Source organism: Actinia tenebrosa, unplaced genomic scaffold, assembly GCF_029948245.1.
Source record: "Actinia tenebrosa isolate PJP-AT-01 unplaced genomic scaffold, QUT_ActTen_1.0 PGA_scaffold16__25_contigs__length_10494907, whole genome shotgun sequence".
Taxonomy (NCBI): domain Eukaryota; kingdom Metazoa; phylum Cnidaria; class Anthozoa; order Actiniaria; family Actiniidae; genus Actinia; species Actinia tenebrosa.
Genome location: NW_028292576.1, coordinates 829,420 through 845,459, shown reverse-complemented (window position 1 = coordinate 845,459; position 16,040 = coordinate 829,420). Strand labels below are relative to the sequence as shown.

General features: G+C 38.5%; 2 protein-coding genes and 1 pseudogene across 2 annotated transcripts in view; 2 read left to right on the top strand and 1 right to left on the bottom strand.

Annotated features, from left to right (window-relative positions):
* Nucleotides 1-2,086: 2,086 nt before the first annotated feature.
* The window catches only part of LOC148910514 (uncharacterized), a 29,164-nt gene continuing 15,210 nt past the window's right edge, over nucleotides 2,087-16,040 (bottom strand). Inside the window, exons 6-11 of the mRNA XM_089031245.1 lie at nucleotides 15,159-15,214; nucleotides 13,626-13,682; nucleotides 12,839-12,895; nucleotides 7,049-7,282; nucleotides 6,330-6,407; nucleotides 2,087-5,617 (exon numbers count right to left, since the gene is read on the bottom strand). Coding sequence (XP_088887371.1) covers nucleotides 5,418-5,617; nucleotides 6,330-6,407; nucleotides 7,049-7,282; nucleotides 12,839-12,895; nucleotides 13,626-13,682; nucleotides 15,159-15,214 — 682 coding nt within the window. The 3' untranslated portion in view covers nucleotides 2,087-5,417. The remainder of the gene's footprint in view (nucleotides 5,618-6,329; nucleotides 6,408-7,048; nucleotides 7,283-12,838; nucleotides 12,896-13,625; nucleotides 13,683-15,158; nucleotides 15,215-16,040) is intronic.
* On the top strand, nucleotides 7,698-10,144 carry LOC148910516 (uncharacterized). The gene is made up of 5 exons (XM_089031368.1): nucleotides 7,698-7,739; nucleotides 8,315-8,380; nucleotides 8,980-9,149; nucleotides 9,270-9,326; nucleotides 9,982-10,144. The coding sequence occupies exons 1-5, from the start codon at nucleotides 7,698-7,700 to the stop codon at nucleotides 10,142-10,144; spliced, it is 498 nt and encodes a 165-aa protein (XP_088887494.1).
* Nucleotides 10,322-11,581, top strand: LOC148910515 (uncharacterized; annotated as a pseudogene).

The window sequence follows — 16,040 nt, the reverse complement described above, 5'->3', positions numbered from 1 at the left end:
TAAATACAAAGGTGATTCTTTCAAAAAAAAAAAAAAAAAAAGAAGATAAAAGGCATTTTTTTTCCGGTAACAGCAACAAAAACATTTTGGATTTTCGCTCGAGGTGATTATCGTGTGATAGTGTGAGTTTCTTGACCAATCAGCGCGCGAGACATTCTATAATCACCTGCGTATTTTTACTAAAGGGCAATATACTCGATGGTATAATGCAACTGCGAAATTTTTTGTTTCTCTATTCAAAATTGATCAATAAGGAGAACAAAGTTTCGTCCCACGATGCAGCTGAAGGCCAAAACCGGTGTCAAGGAAAGGAATTCGGGTTTTGGAAACTACAGATAAATTAAACACTGAAGAATTGACAATAATGACTGTTTTTGTTTGCAGCAACTTCTATTAATTCAGCAACTTTTTTTTTTGTTTGCAGCAATAATTTCTTTACAGCAGCTTTTATTTGTTTGCAGTTGTCCCCTATGGGCCACCGTAGATTTGTGAATAAATCCGTTCAGTTTCAGTATCACTCATTCAACTAGAAAGGTTCCCAAGAACAGACAACAAGATGAAAAAGCTTGGAAAGATAGTTTTGACCGCAATAATAGAGACAAAAAGCTATACAATTAGAAAAAGTTTAAGCTCATGCGTTAAGACTTCGAGTCGAGCGCAAAGATTAATAAAAACATTGCCGCTAGTTCACCGTCGTTTTGTTCAGTAAAGTTTTCAGGGTCATTCTTTGTTTTAAAAACTCGTATAATATTAGCAAGTAGTTTATGCTAAAACAATTAAAACTGTACTACTCGTTCTCTTTTTCTATTTGATCGTTAGATGTGTCATAATAGGTATTCATCTTTAAAGTGCTACTATGACGAAAATCGCTCAAACTTGGATTCAGCTGAAACTTCCTAAGAATACTCTTTAAAGGTCCAATAATCACTGTATGAAGTGTTTTCTTGACATTCAGGACGAAAGTATGCTATTTTTACGATTATTTTTTGAAGTCTGTGACGTCATACACTCAACATCAAACATTGCTACATATATTTATTTGTATATAAATCCTTAATTTATTTTATTCCTATGAAGCCCAAAGGGTGGCTAATGTGCTTATTTCACATTACTTGTGACTATAATTTATATTTTGGGGGTGTTTGGGTATTTCTTTCTCCCTTTACTACTGATGTTTTGATCATAAACTACAAAGAAATGTATGGAGCGATATTCGATGTTGAGTGTATGACATCACAGACTCCAAAAAATAATCGTAAAAATATCATACTTTTGTCCTGAATGTCAAGAAAACACTTCATACAGTGATTATTGGACCTTTAAAGAGTATTCTTAGGAAGTTTCAGCTGAATCCAAGTTTGAGCGATTTTCGTCATAGTAGCACTTTAAATCCAAACAACTAATATCTCAATTGTGTTCTTTATGGCTCTTACTTGCCACCTGTGTTTAAAGTCTACATAGAAATGGCAGAAAGATGTCAGACTAAAGGGCAGGGAGACAGAGAGACGCAAAATGGAGAAACGTACTGTCCTTCGCGTGAAGTTACTCAACAGGGTGAAGGTTTTGTTGCATATTTATGTTGCATAACAAGCTTGAAATGCATTGTGGATCAAATGTTCAATATCAACACAGAAAAAAATATGCCGGGAAAACGTGCAAAGTTTAGGAAAATTCCATATTGTTGTTACCTTTCCCCGTTACCTTCACTGATATCGCCTATATAGGCCTAGCCCTACTCTGGAATCTAAACTCGCAGCGAGTCAAGGAGAGGCTGCGCGATCGAGTTAAGGGAAACTCCTAAGGACATCTTCCTAACTTTTCTCCTCTAGAAAAGCAATGAAAACTGAGCTGAGCCATGATAAAAATTACATATCCCGTTAAAGTTTAAATGGTTTTCAGCAAAACTCGCACAATATCAGTTACTCATAATTAACTTCTGTATTTCTAGATTTTTTTAACTCGTATAATCATTCTTTTCAATTTTCCCAAACTGGATCGAATTTTCAATGCTCATTAATTTTTATTCGCTCTTTCTTATGAGTTCTGTTTGTGAATTTGTAAATTAAATCAAATTTGAGAAACTCAGTTCCAGTCCCCTGCTCGTTTATTTGTTACCGACAAATTGAATTTGTTGTGAAGTCATACATCACTTTTGAAGGTTGTTCAATCACAGCGCATTTTTTCTATTTCTTTGAAAACATGGCTTGGGTCCTATGGGATATGATTATGTCCTATGGATATGAGTTCTTTGGGCGTTTCAACAACGAAATCTTTGTTATTCTCTATTTCGAAATTAATAATAATTATTATAATGATTCTAATCAATTACACTGTGCGATATCCATGACAATGATCTATCGCGCATTACATTTGCTGCGACACTTAATATAAAATTATGTGATTATAGTGGTTAAAAATAATTACAGCATATAGTCTATAAAATATCAACTAAAAATATCCTAGATTGATAATAATAATAATTATACAGCTTCTCATTAATCCCATATAGGTAACTGTCCAATTATTTTCTTAATTGGACAGGTCTTGTTGATATGGGATTAATTAGGCAGCTATATAATTAGGATTTCATGCTCCCCAATCAAGAAATAATTAGACTCGAAAAGTTCCTCTGACTGCCAACTTGGACTCGGCCTACGGCCTCATCCAATTTTGACAGTCCTCGGAATTTTCCTCGTCCAATTATTTCTTAATTGGACAGCATGGAGTCCTAATCTATTACATATACTAATGGTACTGTTAGAGCGGTTTTTAATAACCCGTGAAACAAAGTGTATTAATTAGAGTGTAATACTCAGATAAACACAATAGAAAAAAAAAGAATTAGAGTAAAGTAGTGCTAAATATCCTTAAGAGTATTTCACGGGCTTATGTAAACCATTCCAAAAACTAATAAGAGAATGACTAACAACAAGCCAACCTGAAAAGATACGTCTTTAAAGGGGACTAGTACAAAAATTGTCCGAATTGTAATTCAGTTGAAATTTTACTGGAATAATTATTAATCGTCTAGGAATCGCTATTCCCCCTTTAATTGACGTTTCAATATTATAGTGATTGTTTTGATGTGAAGCAACTCTCCAGAAAGAGAGATTCATAATTTAGGCATACTGATACTTGGGGCGAGAACCCATGGATAGCTCTAAATGCAAATAAAAATACGAGATCTTATCGGCAGCCAGCGCTGGCTACGCAAAACAGGAGTAATGTTCCAAAATCTAGGAGATGCACTTATTACACGCTGTAACGTATTAAGCTTGCAGTCTGGCAAACCATAGAGCAACCTGTTGTAATAGTCAGCACGACCGGTGATAAAAGCGTGTATTAGAATTTGAGTCGCTTCAGCTGACAAGCTTGTACTTTGCGCGGAATGCGCCTAATGCTGTGCTGTAAAAAAATTAATTAACTTTGTTTATAGAGGATAACGCTTGACAGTAATTCAACTGGTAAACTCGTGGTCCTCTTTTAACGTCTCTAGTTGATTAGTGACGGGACCGGCACTAACGTGGTCATCCGAGCCACGTGAAAGTCTAACCATTTGCAGATGTAATTATCAAATGCAGCACCTTCTCCTCAGTTATCTTAAGACCCCGACGCGCCGTTTACATGGAAAAAACTTGTTTCTGGTAGGAACACCCTCCTACTCTCGAGCCAACTATACCGAGCGTTCATATGGAAAGAAGTTGTCCCTATAAACCCGCGACAAATATCGATTTCAATACGCATGCTCAAATGAAAAAGTTGTCTCGGTTAGGCGAATTAAAGTGTTGTCCCGGGTACCACGATCACCCTATTTCGCAAATAGGGTAACCCTACCAGTAGGGTGACCCTTCTAGCCGAGGCAAAGTAAAATATCTCATGTACTAACTAACGTGCTTTGACTTTACTAACATGCGTAGACCAGCTAGACGGGGCCTACGGTTTAAAGTCTTTATCCGAAAAGACTTGAAGGTCTAACCATTTGCAGATGTAATTACAATTCAGGCAGCACCTTCTCCTTAGTTATTTTAAGACCCTGAGTGTTGGTCCGGCCGAGGCTTGAACCACAACTTCTCGAACAACAGACCGACGCTCTTACCAACTGAGCTAGCCGGGCAGCGGTTCACCAACAACAAGTACTAACTAACGTGCTTTGATAACGTGCATAGACCACCTACATAAGTTTCTTACGACAGACACTGGGAAGACATGGCTACTGAAATACTATCTATATCTAAACTAACTGTTGTCTGGTACCGATTAAGAAGAACTGGTACTTAATTCTAGCTAAGCAAAAGCTCATCAGATATCTAGTTCCTCATATCTGCTATACAGTCACTTATAGCATGCACAGCGAATTCAGTGTCTACAGATGACTTAGGACAGAATGACAGTTATAACTTGGTGTCTTCTGTGCACCAATGAACTTGTTTTGGAACCACATAGTTTACGTGTGTAAAAGGTAAAGAGTAGAGGGCAAAGCCCATGACTCCTTTGGTACTCTATATACTTTGTGCCAAAAATTGCAAGATTCCGACATTAATAAAGACACGCTGATAGAGAGCGATCAGAAAATTAGGACTTACACGAAGCAAGCGCATTCTCTTCGATGCCAATGTCGGACTTTAAAGGGCTAATTAAATTTACAAACGTAGACAGTATCAAGTCAATGGACTAGTTCAACGATACCGCGGCTATCTTGGATCTCAAGGCTTTATCGGGCGTTCGAGTACAAATAAAGCTCGCTATTAACAGCTCACCTTAAGATAATCCAATTAAAGATGAATTAAGACGACACATCGATCACCTTTACCCACTGGCATAAAATGATGACAAACACACGAAACTTTATATCTTTTCCGTCATCTTTGTTTTGTTTTGCCCCTTGCAAGACGGCCGCCGTATCGTCGATGTATTCTATTCCAGCAGAACAAGCAGTTACATGGTGCTTGTTCATATTCAGTAGTTAGATGCTAAATTCCCCATAATGCATTGCGATTTGGGGCGTAACCAGAGGGAAAAACCCACAAAATGCTGAAGACGTTATTGTTGTTGTTATTGAAGACGTTGTTGAAACAAAAATAAACAAACAAACAAAAGAAAACAAGGATTAAATAAGTGTAATGTAAATCATTAGCACTTCTTTGTGAGTCTATACATGTTCTTGATGTTCAGAACGTGGAGAATTGGTAAACCGTATCTTACTGATAAAAGCAGATATAAGAAACACATCTGATTGAAGAAGGTTTCATTTTAAACAGTTTTTTTAAAGGTTACCCTCCAAAAAGCAAAGCAATATGGGGAATGGGGGAAAAGGTGAATTCCGAAACGTGTCTTCTTGTTCTACAAAAGTTGCATTCCTGTTTCTACGGGCGTTTCTGTAACTGTATCTATTAGAAGTATAAGGTATAAAACGGTGCTTACAAAAACTCATCAGCCAATGCAGCAGCATCATATCTGACAAGAATGTTATATAACTCGCCAAGTAATAATCTTCTTTTTTGGCAGAATTTGGCAAGTATTTTCTCTGCAGGATTTTCCATTTTTCTATAGTAGGGAATCTGATATGATGATTCAACTAATAACTCTGTAACCAATGTCTCTATTAGCTTGTCGTTTCCTTGAAAGAGGAAACAGAAAAAGATAAAAATTATCGATAGATTTGACTGCGATGCTTTTATTTTAGAAAATCGTGGGGGGAAATGTCAAGTTTGACGAAAAAATTAAAGGTTAATGTTATTTAAATGTATTCTTACCGCCTGTCACGAATGACTGAGCATTTATGCTGGATATAGCATATTTAGGAGCTTGATACACAAGTTATTCAAGCAACAATTGACGATTCTTAAAACTCCAGTGTGTGCGAGCTTAACCTAACTTCTGAGGTCGGTAAACAAAAGCAGAAATTAGAATAACGAAACAAGCAACTCCTGGATTCAAGGCTAAGCCCGCATACACTGGAGTTTTTAGAGTGGTCAATAGAGCAAGAAACTTAAACGTTCACACCCAACTCTCCCCGTCAATGCAAGGGTTCTTGAGATTCATTCCAGGCATATTATCATCCTATTCAATATTTACAAACCACAACACTTAATTCGCATGTTGATTTTATTGAGAGAAAAGCCGGAGAAAAACTCTTGTGGCAAGGAGAAAACAACACATCACAATTCTGTGGAAAATCGAACCTACCACCCCAGACATGAACTACACAGCGCTGTAGCAGCGTATACCACCCAAAAAACCGTCTATAGGCTAAAAAAGACTGATTTACTTTTTACTTTAAACATTTTTTCCCAACTTGAAAAATAGACGTATTAAAAGTTTATGCTTACCTGACATAGCTTCGGTCAACTTCTGTCTGTCCTTTACAGGCAGTTCTTGAAACTTTGTTTGCTCTGGTCGAAGTGGCCCTACATATTTTAAATAACTTGTCATTACACACTTCTTGGACATAACATGGATCTTCAGAAGTCGGGATCTTGTGGAGGAGGGTGAAGAAGGGTAGGGGAGGAGAAGGGTAATGAAGGAGTCTTTAAGAGAAAAATTCTGCCTCTTACCCCCTTCATCTTTCCTTAAACCCTCTCGGAGGATTATCTCTCGTCTATAACAACAACTTACACTTCGGTTGAAAGAACCATCATAATCACATTAAGATGGAGCTGAAATGGAACATTAATTTAAAGGACGCTGATTTCAGGCTACGTCCACACTAAACGATCGACAAATAACTAAATGTGAAAACGCTCTCCAGAGTGGAGACATTCGAAATCGGAGGCTTTTAAAAACGCTTATGTCATTCACACTGGCACGTCTCTTTTTCGCAAGCGCCAATGACGATATTGAATCATTTCCGTTTGTATCTGCGTTTTTAATCGTTTTAGTGTGAAGAGGCGAAAACGCTAGGAAAACGCTTTCGTGGATGCGAAGCTTTCGAAGCGTTTTCGGTGAGAAAAAAACGGAGTTTTTGGAAAACCAATTAGTATGGACGTGGCCTCAGGTGCTATTTTCCCCAGCGTGAAAAGTGGGTAAGGAGTACGAAATTTTAAACAACCTGTCATTCCATTTGGTAATGTAATTTTCAATTCTTCAACGATGTCGAGTCTTCCTTCTTCTTTCAAAGCAACACACAAATTTTGACAATTCTTCATAATTATCGGAGATGGAGTTTCGACCGATGTACTGTCTAGGTGTAGAGATTTGGCAACCGCTTTAGCAAATAATTTGCAATCAACAGTTTTTATATCTTGTCCATTAATCTCAGCAACGACTCCCTTAATTACGTCATCTATAAATTAGGAAAATATGACAAACAATTAAATAAATGGAGAGATAGATGGAAGGATGGATGGAGGGATGGGAGGGATGGGAGGAGGGAGGGAGGGAGGGAGGGAGGACGGGAGGGAGGGAAAAATGAAATATAACTACAGATAATTCAACACAATATCAGGTTTAGTGAAAATTACCATGGAGGGCTTTTATTTAATAGGACAAAACTTCATTATCATGAAAGCTGGTTAAGAATCATAAGCAATTGTAATAGTTTTGTTTGATTTTCGTAAAGCTTTGGAATTGATCGATCATAATATTTTAGTAAGGAAACTTTCCTCGTACGAAATTACAACTCACATCATGCGAAGAATCACTGATTTTCTGATGAATAGGAGGCAGAGAGTGAAGCTAGCACAGGATTGCCTAATTGAATGGCGTCCTATCCCTGCCGGAGTGCCCCAGGGAACAAAGTTGTATACATATATATATATATACGTGTGTGTGTGTGTGTCTGTGTGTGTGCGTGTGTGTGTGTGTATGTGTGTATGTGTGTATGTGTATGCGCAGTGGTGTGCGGAGATTGTGTTCCCTTAGTACATATGCGCAGGTGTATGGGTTGCTTGTGTGTATCTGCAGGGGGATCGGGGTTTCTGCATATTATCCTGTGGATATATATATTTATTTATATATTGTATTTTAATATTCCATATCACTCCAAAAAAATACTTATTATAATTTTAAAATAGGATCTTTTAAAGTAATGTGTCAAGCTGTTTAGAGAGAAGTAAGAGTAGAATGAGAGAGGAGAAAGAGAGAGAGAAGATATCGACGTAGAGGAGAAGGGATGAGAAGAAGGAGAGAGGAAAGGAAGAGAAAAGAAGTAGAGAAGAGGGAAGAAGAAGGAGAGAAGAAGGGGAGAGAAGAAGCGAGAGAGAAAGAACAGAGGGGAGAGAGAAAGGAAGGGAAAAAAAAAGGAAAGGAGAGAAAGAAAGAAGAAGAGAGCAAGAAAGAAGAAAGAGAAGCTGGAGGAGGAAAGTAGAATTAGAAGAGAGAGGAGAGAAAAGAGAGAAGGAAGGAGAAAGAGGAGAAGAAGAGGAAAGAGAGAAGAGAAGAAGCGAGAGAGAGAAGAAGATAGGGAGTAAGGAGAGAAAAAGGAAGGTTAGAGAGGAAGAGAGAAAGGAAAGAGAAGAAAGGGAGAAAAGAAGAGAGAGAAGAGAAGGAAGAAAAGAGGGAGAGATAAGAGAAAGAAGGAGAAAAAGGAAGAAGAGAAGAAGGAAGAGAGAAAAGAAAGAGAAAAGAGAAGGAAGAAGAGAGAGAAAGAAGAGAGGAGCGAAAGAGAAGGAAGAGGAGAAAGAAAAGAGAGAGCAAGAGAAAGGGAAAAAGGAGAAAAGAGAAGAAAGATAGAGGAGAGAAGAAAGAAGGAAAACGAGAGAATGAGCAAAAGAGAGAGAGAGAAAGAATTAGAGAGGAAAGGAAGAGAAGGGAAACATCAGGAAAAAAAGAGGGAGAGAGAGAGAGAGGAAGGAAAAGGAGGAGAAAAGACAGAAGAGGAAAGAGAGTAGAGAGGAAGAGAATAAGGAGAAGAAGAGAGGAGGAGGAGAGAATAGAGAGAAGAGAAGAGAGAGAAGAGGAGATAAAGAGAAAAAGAGGAAGAAGAGGAAGGAAGAGAAGAAGAGAGAGAGGGAAGAAAGAAAGAAGAGAGAGGAGGAAAAAAAAGAAGAAAAGGCAAGAAGAGAGAACACGAAGAGAGAAAGAGAAGAGAGGAGAGAGAAGATAAATGAAGAGACGAGGAAGAAGGAGACAGAAGGGAAAAAGAGGAAGGGAGACGGAGAAAGAAGAAGAGCAAGAAAAAGAAGAAAAGCAGAAAGAAAAGGAAGAAAGGGGTAAAGAGGAAGAGAAGAGAAAGAAGAGAGAAGGGAGAGATAGGAGAAAGAGGGGAAGACAAGAAAAGAGAAAAAGGAAAGTGAGAAGAGAGGGAGAGAGAAAAGGGAAATGGAAGAAAGGAAGAGGAGAAGAGAGCAGAGGAAGAAGAAAAGAGAGAGAGTAGAAAGAGAAGAATGAGAAGGAAAGGAGAAAGGAACGAAGGAGGAAGAGAACGAAGAGAGAAAGAGAGGAAAAAAAAAGAAATGAGAGAAAGAAAGGGAGAAAAGGAAGAAGAAGGAGGAAGAGAAAGTGAGGGAGGAAGAAGAAGAGAGAAAGAGAAAGAAAATAGAGAGTTAGAGAAGAGGAAGAGAGCAGAGAAGGAAGAAAGGAGAAGAGGAAGACGGAAAAGGAGTAGAAGAAAGAAAGGAACTAAGAGAAGTCAGAAGAGAAAGGAGAGAGATGAAAGGAGAGAGGTAACAGAGAGGATGTCGAAAGGAGGGAGAAGACAGAAGAAAGAAGAAGAGGAGGAAAGATAAGGAAGGGAGAGAGAAGGAAAGAGAAAGAAGAGAGATGAAAAAAGAGAGAAGAGAAGAGAGAAGAAAGGGAGGAAGAGAAGAGAGAAGATGAAAGAGGATCAGAAAACGAAGAAAGAAGAGGAAAGGAACGGGGGAAAGAAGAAGAGGAAGGAGAGAGAAGGAAGCAAAGAAGAGAAAAGATGAGAGAAGAGAAAGAAGAGAGGGGAGAGAAGAAAGAAGAAGAGCACGAGAAGAAAGAAGTAAGAGAGAGAAGAAGAAAAGAAGAGCAAAAGGAGAGGCAAAGAAAAGAGAGAAAAGAGAGAGAGAGGAGGGAATAGAGGGAGAAGAGAAAGAAGATAGAGGAGAGACAAGAAGAAAAAGCGAAGAGAGAAAGAGTAGGAAAGGAGAGAAAAAGAAAAAAGAAAGAGAGAAGAAGAGAGAAGAGAGAGAGAGAAGCGGAAGAGAAGGAGAAGAAAGGAGAGAAGAGGGAGAGGAGGTAGAGGAGAAGAGAGAAGAGAGAGAAGAAGAGAAGAGAAAGAGAGAGAGGAGAAGAAAAAAGGGAAAAAAGAGGATGAGAATAGAAAGGAAGAAGGAATGAGGGAGAGAGGGGAAAAGAAAAAGGAAGAAGAAGAAGAAAGAGAAGAAAGAGAAAGAAGGAGAAGAAGCAATAAGAAACAAAAGGAGAAAAGAGAGAAAGAGGTAGAGAGAAGAGAAAGAGGAGAAGCAGAGAAAGAAAAGCGCGAGAAAGAAATAGAAGGAGAGAAGAAGAAGAGAGAAGAGAGAGAGAAAAGGAGGATAAGAGCGAGAAGGAGAGAGAAGAAATGAAAGAAATTGATAAGAGAAAGAGAGAAGAAAAGAGGAGCGGGAGGAGAGAGAAAGATAAAAAGAGAAAGGATAGGTAGAGAGAGAGACATAGAGAGAGGGATGAGAAGGAGAGACAGAAAGAGAGGCGAGAAGAAGAGAAGAGAGAGAGAGAAAAAGAAAGGAAGAAGAGAGATGAGAAGAGAAGAGAGAGAGCAAAGGAGAGAAAAGAGAGAAACGCAGGGAAGAGAAAGAGAGAGGAGATGAGAAGAGAAAAAGAGAGAAGAAGAGGAAAAGAGAGAGGAGAAGAGAAGAAAGAGAGGCATAGGCAGTAGAAGGAGAGAAAGAAGGAGAAGAGAAGAGAAGAGAAGAAGAAGAAGAAAAAAGAAAGAGGAAGAGAGAGAAGGAGGAAAGAGAAAGAGAGAAGAAGAAAAGAAAGAAAAGAAAGAAAGAGAGAGGAAAAGAGAAAGATAAAAGGGAGAAGAGACAAAAGCAATAAGAGAGAGAGGAGAAGAGAGGAGATATAAGAGAGAAAAAGAGAAGAAGAGATAGAGAGAGGGGGGAGGAAGAAAAGAGAGGAGGAGAAGAAGAAAAAAAGAAGAGAAGAGAAGAAAGAAGAGAGAAAAGAAAAAGAGAGGAGAGAGAAAAGAAGAAAGGAGGAGTAGAGAAGAAAGAGAAGGAAAGATAGAAAAAAGACGAAGAGAGAGAGAGAAGAGGGAGAGAGAGAGAAAAGAGAGGGAGAGAGGAAGAGAAGAGAGAGAAAAGATGGGAGAAGAAAGAGAAAGAAGGAGAAAGAAGGAGAAAGAGAGAGAGAATAAGAATGAAGAAGAAAGAGAGAGAAGAAAGAGAGAATAGAGGAGAGAGAGGAAAAAGAAGAAGAAGAGGGAAGAGACGAAAGAGGAAAGAAGAGAGAAGAGAGAGGAGAGAAGGAGAGGAAGGGAAGGAAGGAAGAGAAAAAGGTAAGGGAAGAGAAAAAAGAGAGAGAGAGAAGAGAAAGAGGAGTAGAAGAAGAAAGAGAGGAAGAAGAAAGAGAAAAAAAGAGAGAAGAGAGAGGGGGAAGAGAGAAAGAAGGACGAAAGAAGGAGAAGATAGAGGAAGAAGAGAGGAAGATGCAGGCGAGGACAGAAGAGAAGTGAATAAGAGGAAAAAGAGGGAGAGAAGAGAGAGAGGAAAGAGAGAAATAGGAGAGAGAGTAAGAAGAGAAGAAAGAAGGGGAAGAGGAAGAAGAGAAAAGAGAGAAAAGAAAGAGAAGAGAGGGAAAAGAGAGAGAAAAGAGAGAGAGAAGAAAGAGAAGAGGGAGAAGAGGAAGTAGAGGAAAGGAGAAAGAGAGAGAGGAAAGGGAGAGGAGAGGGAAGAAGGTAGAAGAGAGAGAGAAGAAGAGAAGAAAAAAGAAGAAAGAGAGAAGAAAAGCAGAGAGAAAGGAAAGAGAGAGAAAAGAATAGAGGAAGAGCAGATAAAGGAGGGAGAGATAAGAGAAGAAGAAGGAGAGCAAGAGGAGGGAAAGAAGAAGAGGAGAGAGCGAGAAAGAGAAGAGAGAGAAGGAAGGAGAGAGACAAGCAGAAGAGAGAAAAGAGAGAGAGTAGAGGAAGGAGAGAGAAATAAGAGGTTACATACTATTTCTACCCCTTTTAAATGCAAATATTTTTTTACAACGGCGCCGATTACCGTGTTACTTAAACCTAAAGACCCTTCAAATGCTGCATTACGAGGAACAGAAGGCATGATAAAAAGAATATTGTATTCATGTTATTCATCGAAGACAACGTAAACAATCATAAAAATATGGATAGACAGATCCAAGTGAGTAATAATGATTTCTTTGGTCTACTAACAAGCATTTTCCCCGTCACAAACCAAATATTCTCCTACATTACGAGGATATTATCCATGGTATTACGAGGATATTATCCATGGTATTACGAGGATATTATCCATGGTATTACGAGGATATTATCCATGGTATTACGAGGATATTATCCATGGTATTACGAGGATATTATCCATGGTATTACGAGGATATTATCCATGGTATTACGAGGATATTATCTTGACTTCGAATTGAAAAAATAATTATTTAATTTTTCCGATTTATTTTCACCATTCACTTTAATCTAAATTGGGCTCCCTGTGTCACTACCACTACATTCATTATTTACAACACTCAACTCACAGGAAAAACCGCAGAAAAACCCTCATGGTGGATAGAACAATACATCAAAGAAAACTCAACTCACATGTGGCTCAGCGGGGACTCAAACCCGCGATCCTCGGTCTGAAATACACAGCGGTGAGACACTGCACTGTAGCAGCGCATGCCACAAAACACACAACGCCACAACATAATATAACAATATTTTTCAATGTTCTAATTTTATATCAGCTAATGTGCATACCAGGACAACGACTATCGTCTGTTTGATCGCCGACAACATCATATTCAGCAGTTTGATCTGCAAGCACAAAACAAAAAAGACAAAAATAGAAATATTTTTTGTATTCCGTACTTTTTGATCAGCCCAGAGGCTGTTTCGGGATATCAATTCAATTTGAACGTTTTTCATTTGAGAAAATATGATCTCCGATACAGAAAAAGTACATCAAATACAATGCACCACAACATAACACAACACACCACGCTAAAACGCAACGGAACACACCACCAGAAAATATAAACATCACATCACATCCCATCACACCACACCACACCACACCACACCACACCACATCACACCACATCACATCACATCACATCACATCACATCACATCACATCACATCACATCACATCACATCACATCACATCACATCACATCACATCACATCACATCACATCCATCATAATATAACGCATCACGTCACATCACAACAAAACAAAACATAACAAACAAATCACACTAATACGTATCGGAGCACAACACCAGACCAGAGACGCAAGACAATATAACAATTAAATCGCATTACAACAAAATATAATACATCAAAACATAACAAAACACAACAGACACAACACTACCAAAACGCAACCGAACACAACACAAGACGATATAACACATCACAACACAAAAACAAAACAAAACAAAACATCACAACCAACACACAATACAACACAACAGAGAAGACAACAGAGAAAACAATATAACATGACAATATCATTTAGTGTTTCTTTATGAGCTTAGCATACCAGAACAATGACTATCGTCTGTTCGATCACCAACATCATCAAATGCAGCACTTTGATCTGCAAGCAAAAGAGAAATAAATATACATATAACAAATTTTAGTATCCCGGCTTAACTTTCGTTTGAGAAGAATATGATCTTCAACACAGAAAACTGCAGAAAACTGGCAAACTCGTGGATGCCCTCCTCTGAATCTTACTTGCACTCTTGAGATATTGGGTTCCCTGACAAGAGTATGAAGTACGAAAGTAAGTTTGGCGTAACGTTCGTAAACAGATGACGTAAGACGATAGATAAACGTTTAATTATCGAGCTGCTAACATCTTAGTAAATGAGTGAGTGAGTGACTGCCACATTTGCATATTAATACCCCTCACAATAATTGCATAAAAGCGATCTGTCATTCACAACTCAATGTAAAGCGCCTTTGATTATATCCATATAGAAAGGGCGCCATATAAATCATAAATCATTAACTCGTTTCTATGCTTCGTGTATCCACGACTTAAAAAGTATAAAAAATTCACCACCAAACCACACCGCAACGCAAAACTGCACGCCAAATCAAACCACACCATAATGCAACGCAAAACAACACACCAAACTACACCACACCGAAAAGCAAAGCAAACAGCACAATGAAATATGCTACACCACAACAAACACACCACACTGCAACGCATCTCCACACCACACCACAACACACCACGACTCATCGCATCCCTTTTTTTTTTTTTTTTTCAGCCCTTCACCGTCGGGATCTTAAGCTCGATTCCTGGACACCTGAGTAGAGTTTGTTAGGTCTCTCTCTTGGTCCGAGCAGGGTTTGTGCTACATTTTACAAGGACTTTTTAAGCACTTTTCAAGCACAAAAATTCGATTTTCAAGGATAAAGTTTTTCGTAATAGAACGTGGTTTAATTATTGATTCAATGTTACAGTGAAGCTAATTCAGCCGGGGCCACGTCCACCAATAAAAAACGATCATGACACGCAACCAACCAGTAAACAAGCAACCAGAAACTCCTTCAATCAATTTTAATCGTTATTTATTTAAAAGGAAAGTTAGAAATAGCATTAAGTTTGCATTAAATTCAAGGAGATTCCAGGACTTTTGGCGTTTTCCCCTATTTTCAAGGGCTTTTCAAGCACCCTTGAAAACGTGTTTTCAATTCAAGGACTTCTCAAGGATTTCAAGGAGTAGCACGAACTCTGTCCGACAGTATTTCTCCATGTTTACCGGTGATCATCCTCCTTCCATTTAACTCCAATTCGATCTGTGAGTTAGCCGTACGCTGGCTTAGAAAACCCCAGAAGTTGTTTGATGGTTCGATCTGTAGGTTATAACCATGCCCTGATTTACATCAGCCCAGAGGTTTCTGGATTCGATAAAAAAAATTAAGACTTTTTCCCTGAATAATACTAATAAATATGATTTTTCTAATGATCAGTCTCTTACACTGTAACATATAAGTTGACAAAGTGTTATTGCTCAGTCCCAATACTTAATGTTGTATAGCCTTCAGTACACTATACCGTTATTTTCAGCATCTTCTGTTCCCTTCTTATTGGTCACATTTTGATTCTTTTTTCTGTAAAATTAGAAGAAGAAAAAATAGATATTAGCAAATGAACAGTAGTTATTTCTTCAAAATATAATGAGAAAAGGGAAGACATACAAACCGATACCTGGGACACCCGGCTTTTGGATCCTGGTTGAATGATTTGTATTTTTCAATTACAAAAAGTTCTAAAATACCATTTCTAAATATGGGTTTCCTGTGGTTGGAGAATAATTGCTGCAGTAGTCTGATCTGAACTGTAAATCGATTGGCAATCAGGGCTGAATAAATTCAAACCAAGGGCACTAGGACACCGAATATGGTTGGATTTCTATAGGTTTTTTCCCCTTTCGAATATTTGAATTAAAGTAACGTTATATACTTGTTTACTTATCTTGTGTCCGTGTTCCTTCGTTGTCTTCGTTCGCTGTTGTAGTGCAGACGTTTTCATTCCAAAGGTCAAACGGTGTGAATAGCCTACGAGCGTTACTTCTTTAACGGCCGTTCCGTACTTGACTCTGTTTGTACTATACCAACAACAACGCGACCGCGCGATGCTCCTTACGTCAGTAATATTCAACCGTCCAGTTAATATGGTTAATCAAATCCACCTTAAGTTCTATATAGAGTCCCGGGGTAGGCTACTAGCCTGCTTGCCATTGTTCTCTCGTCTGCTCGCTTAATCCAATTATTTTGAAAGGTGGGGTGGCAGTGTGTTTACACAGCGATGACAGATGCAGCACCAACGCTACTGTACGAACCACTGCCGAGCCTAGACTGGGGTAACACGATCTCCCTCGGCATTAGTAATATTTTCGGTATCAGTAACATTTTCGCTTCAATTGCAAAGAAAGTT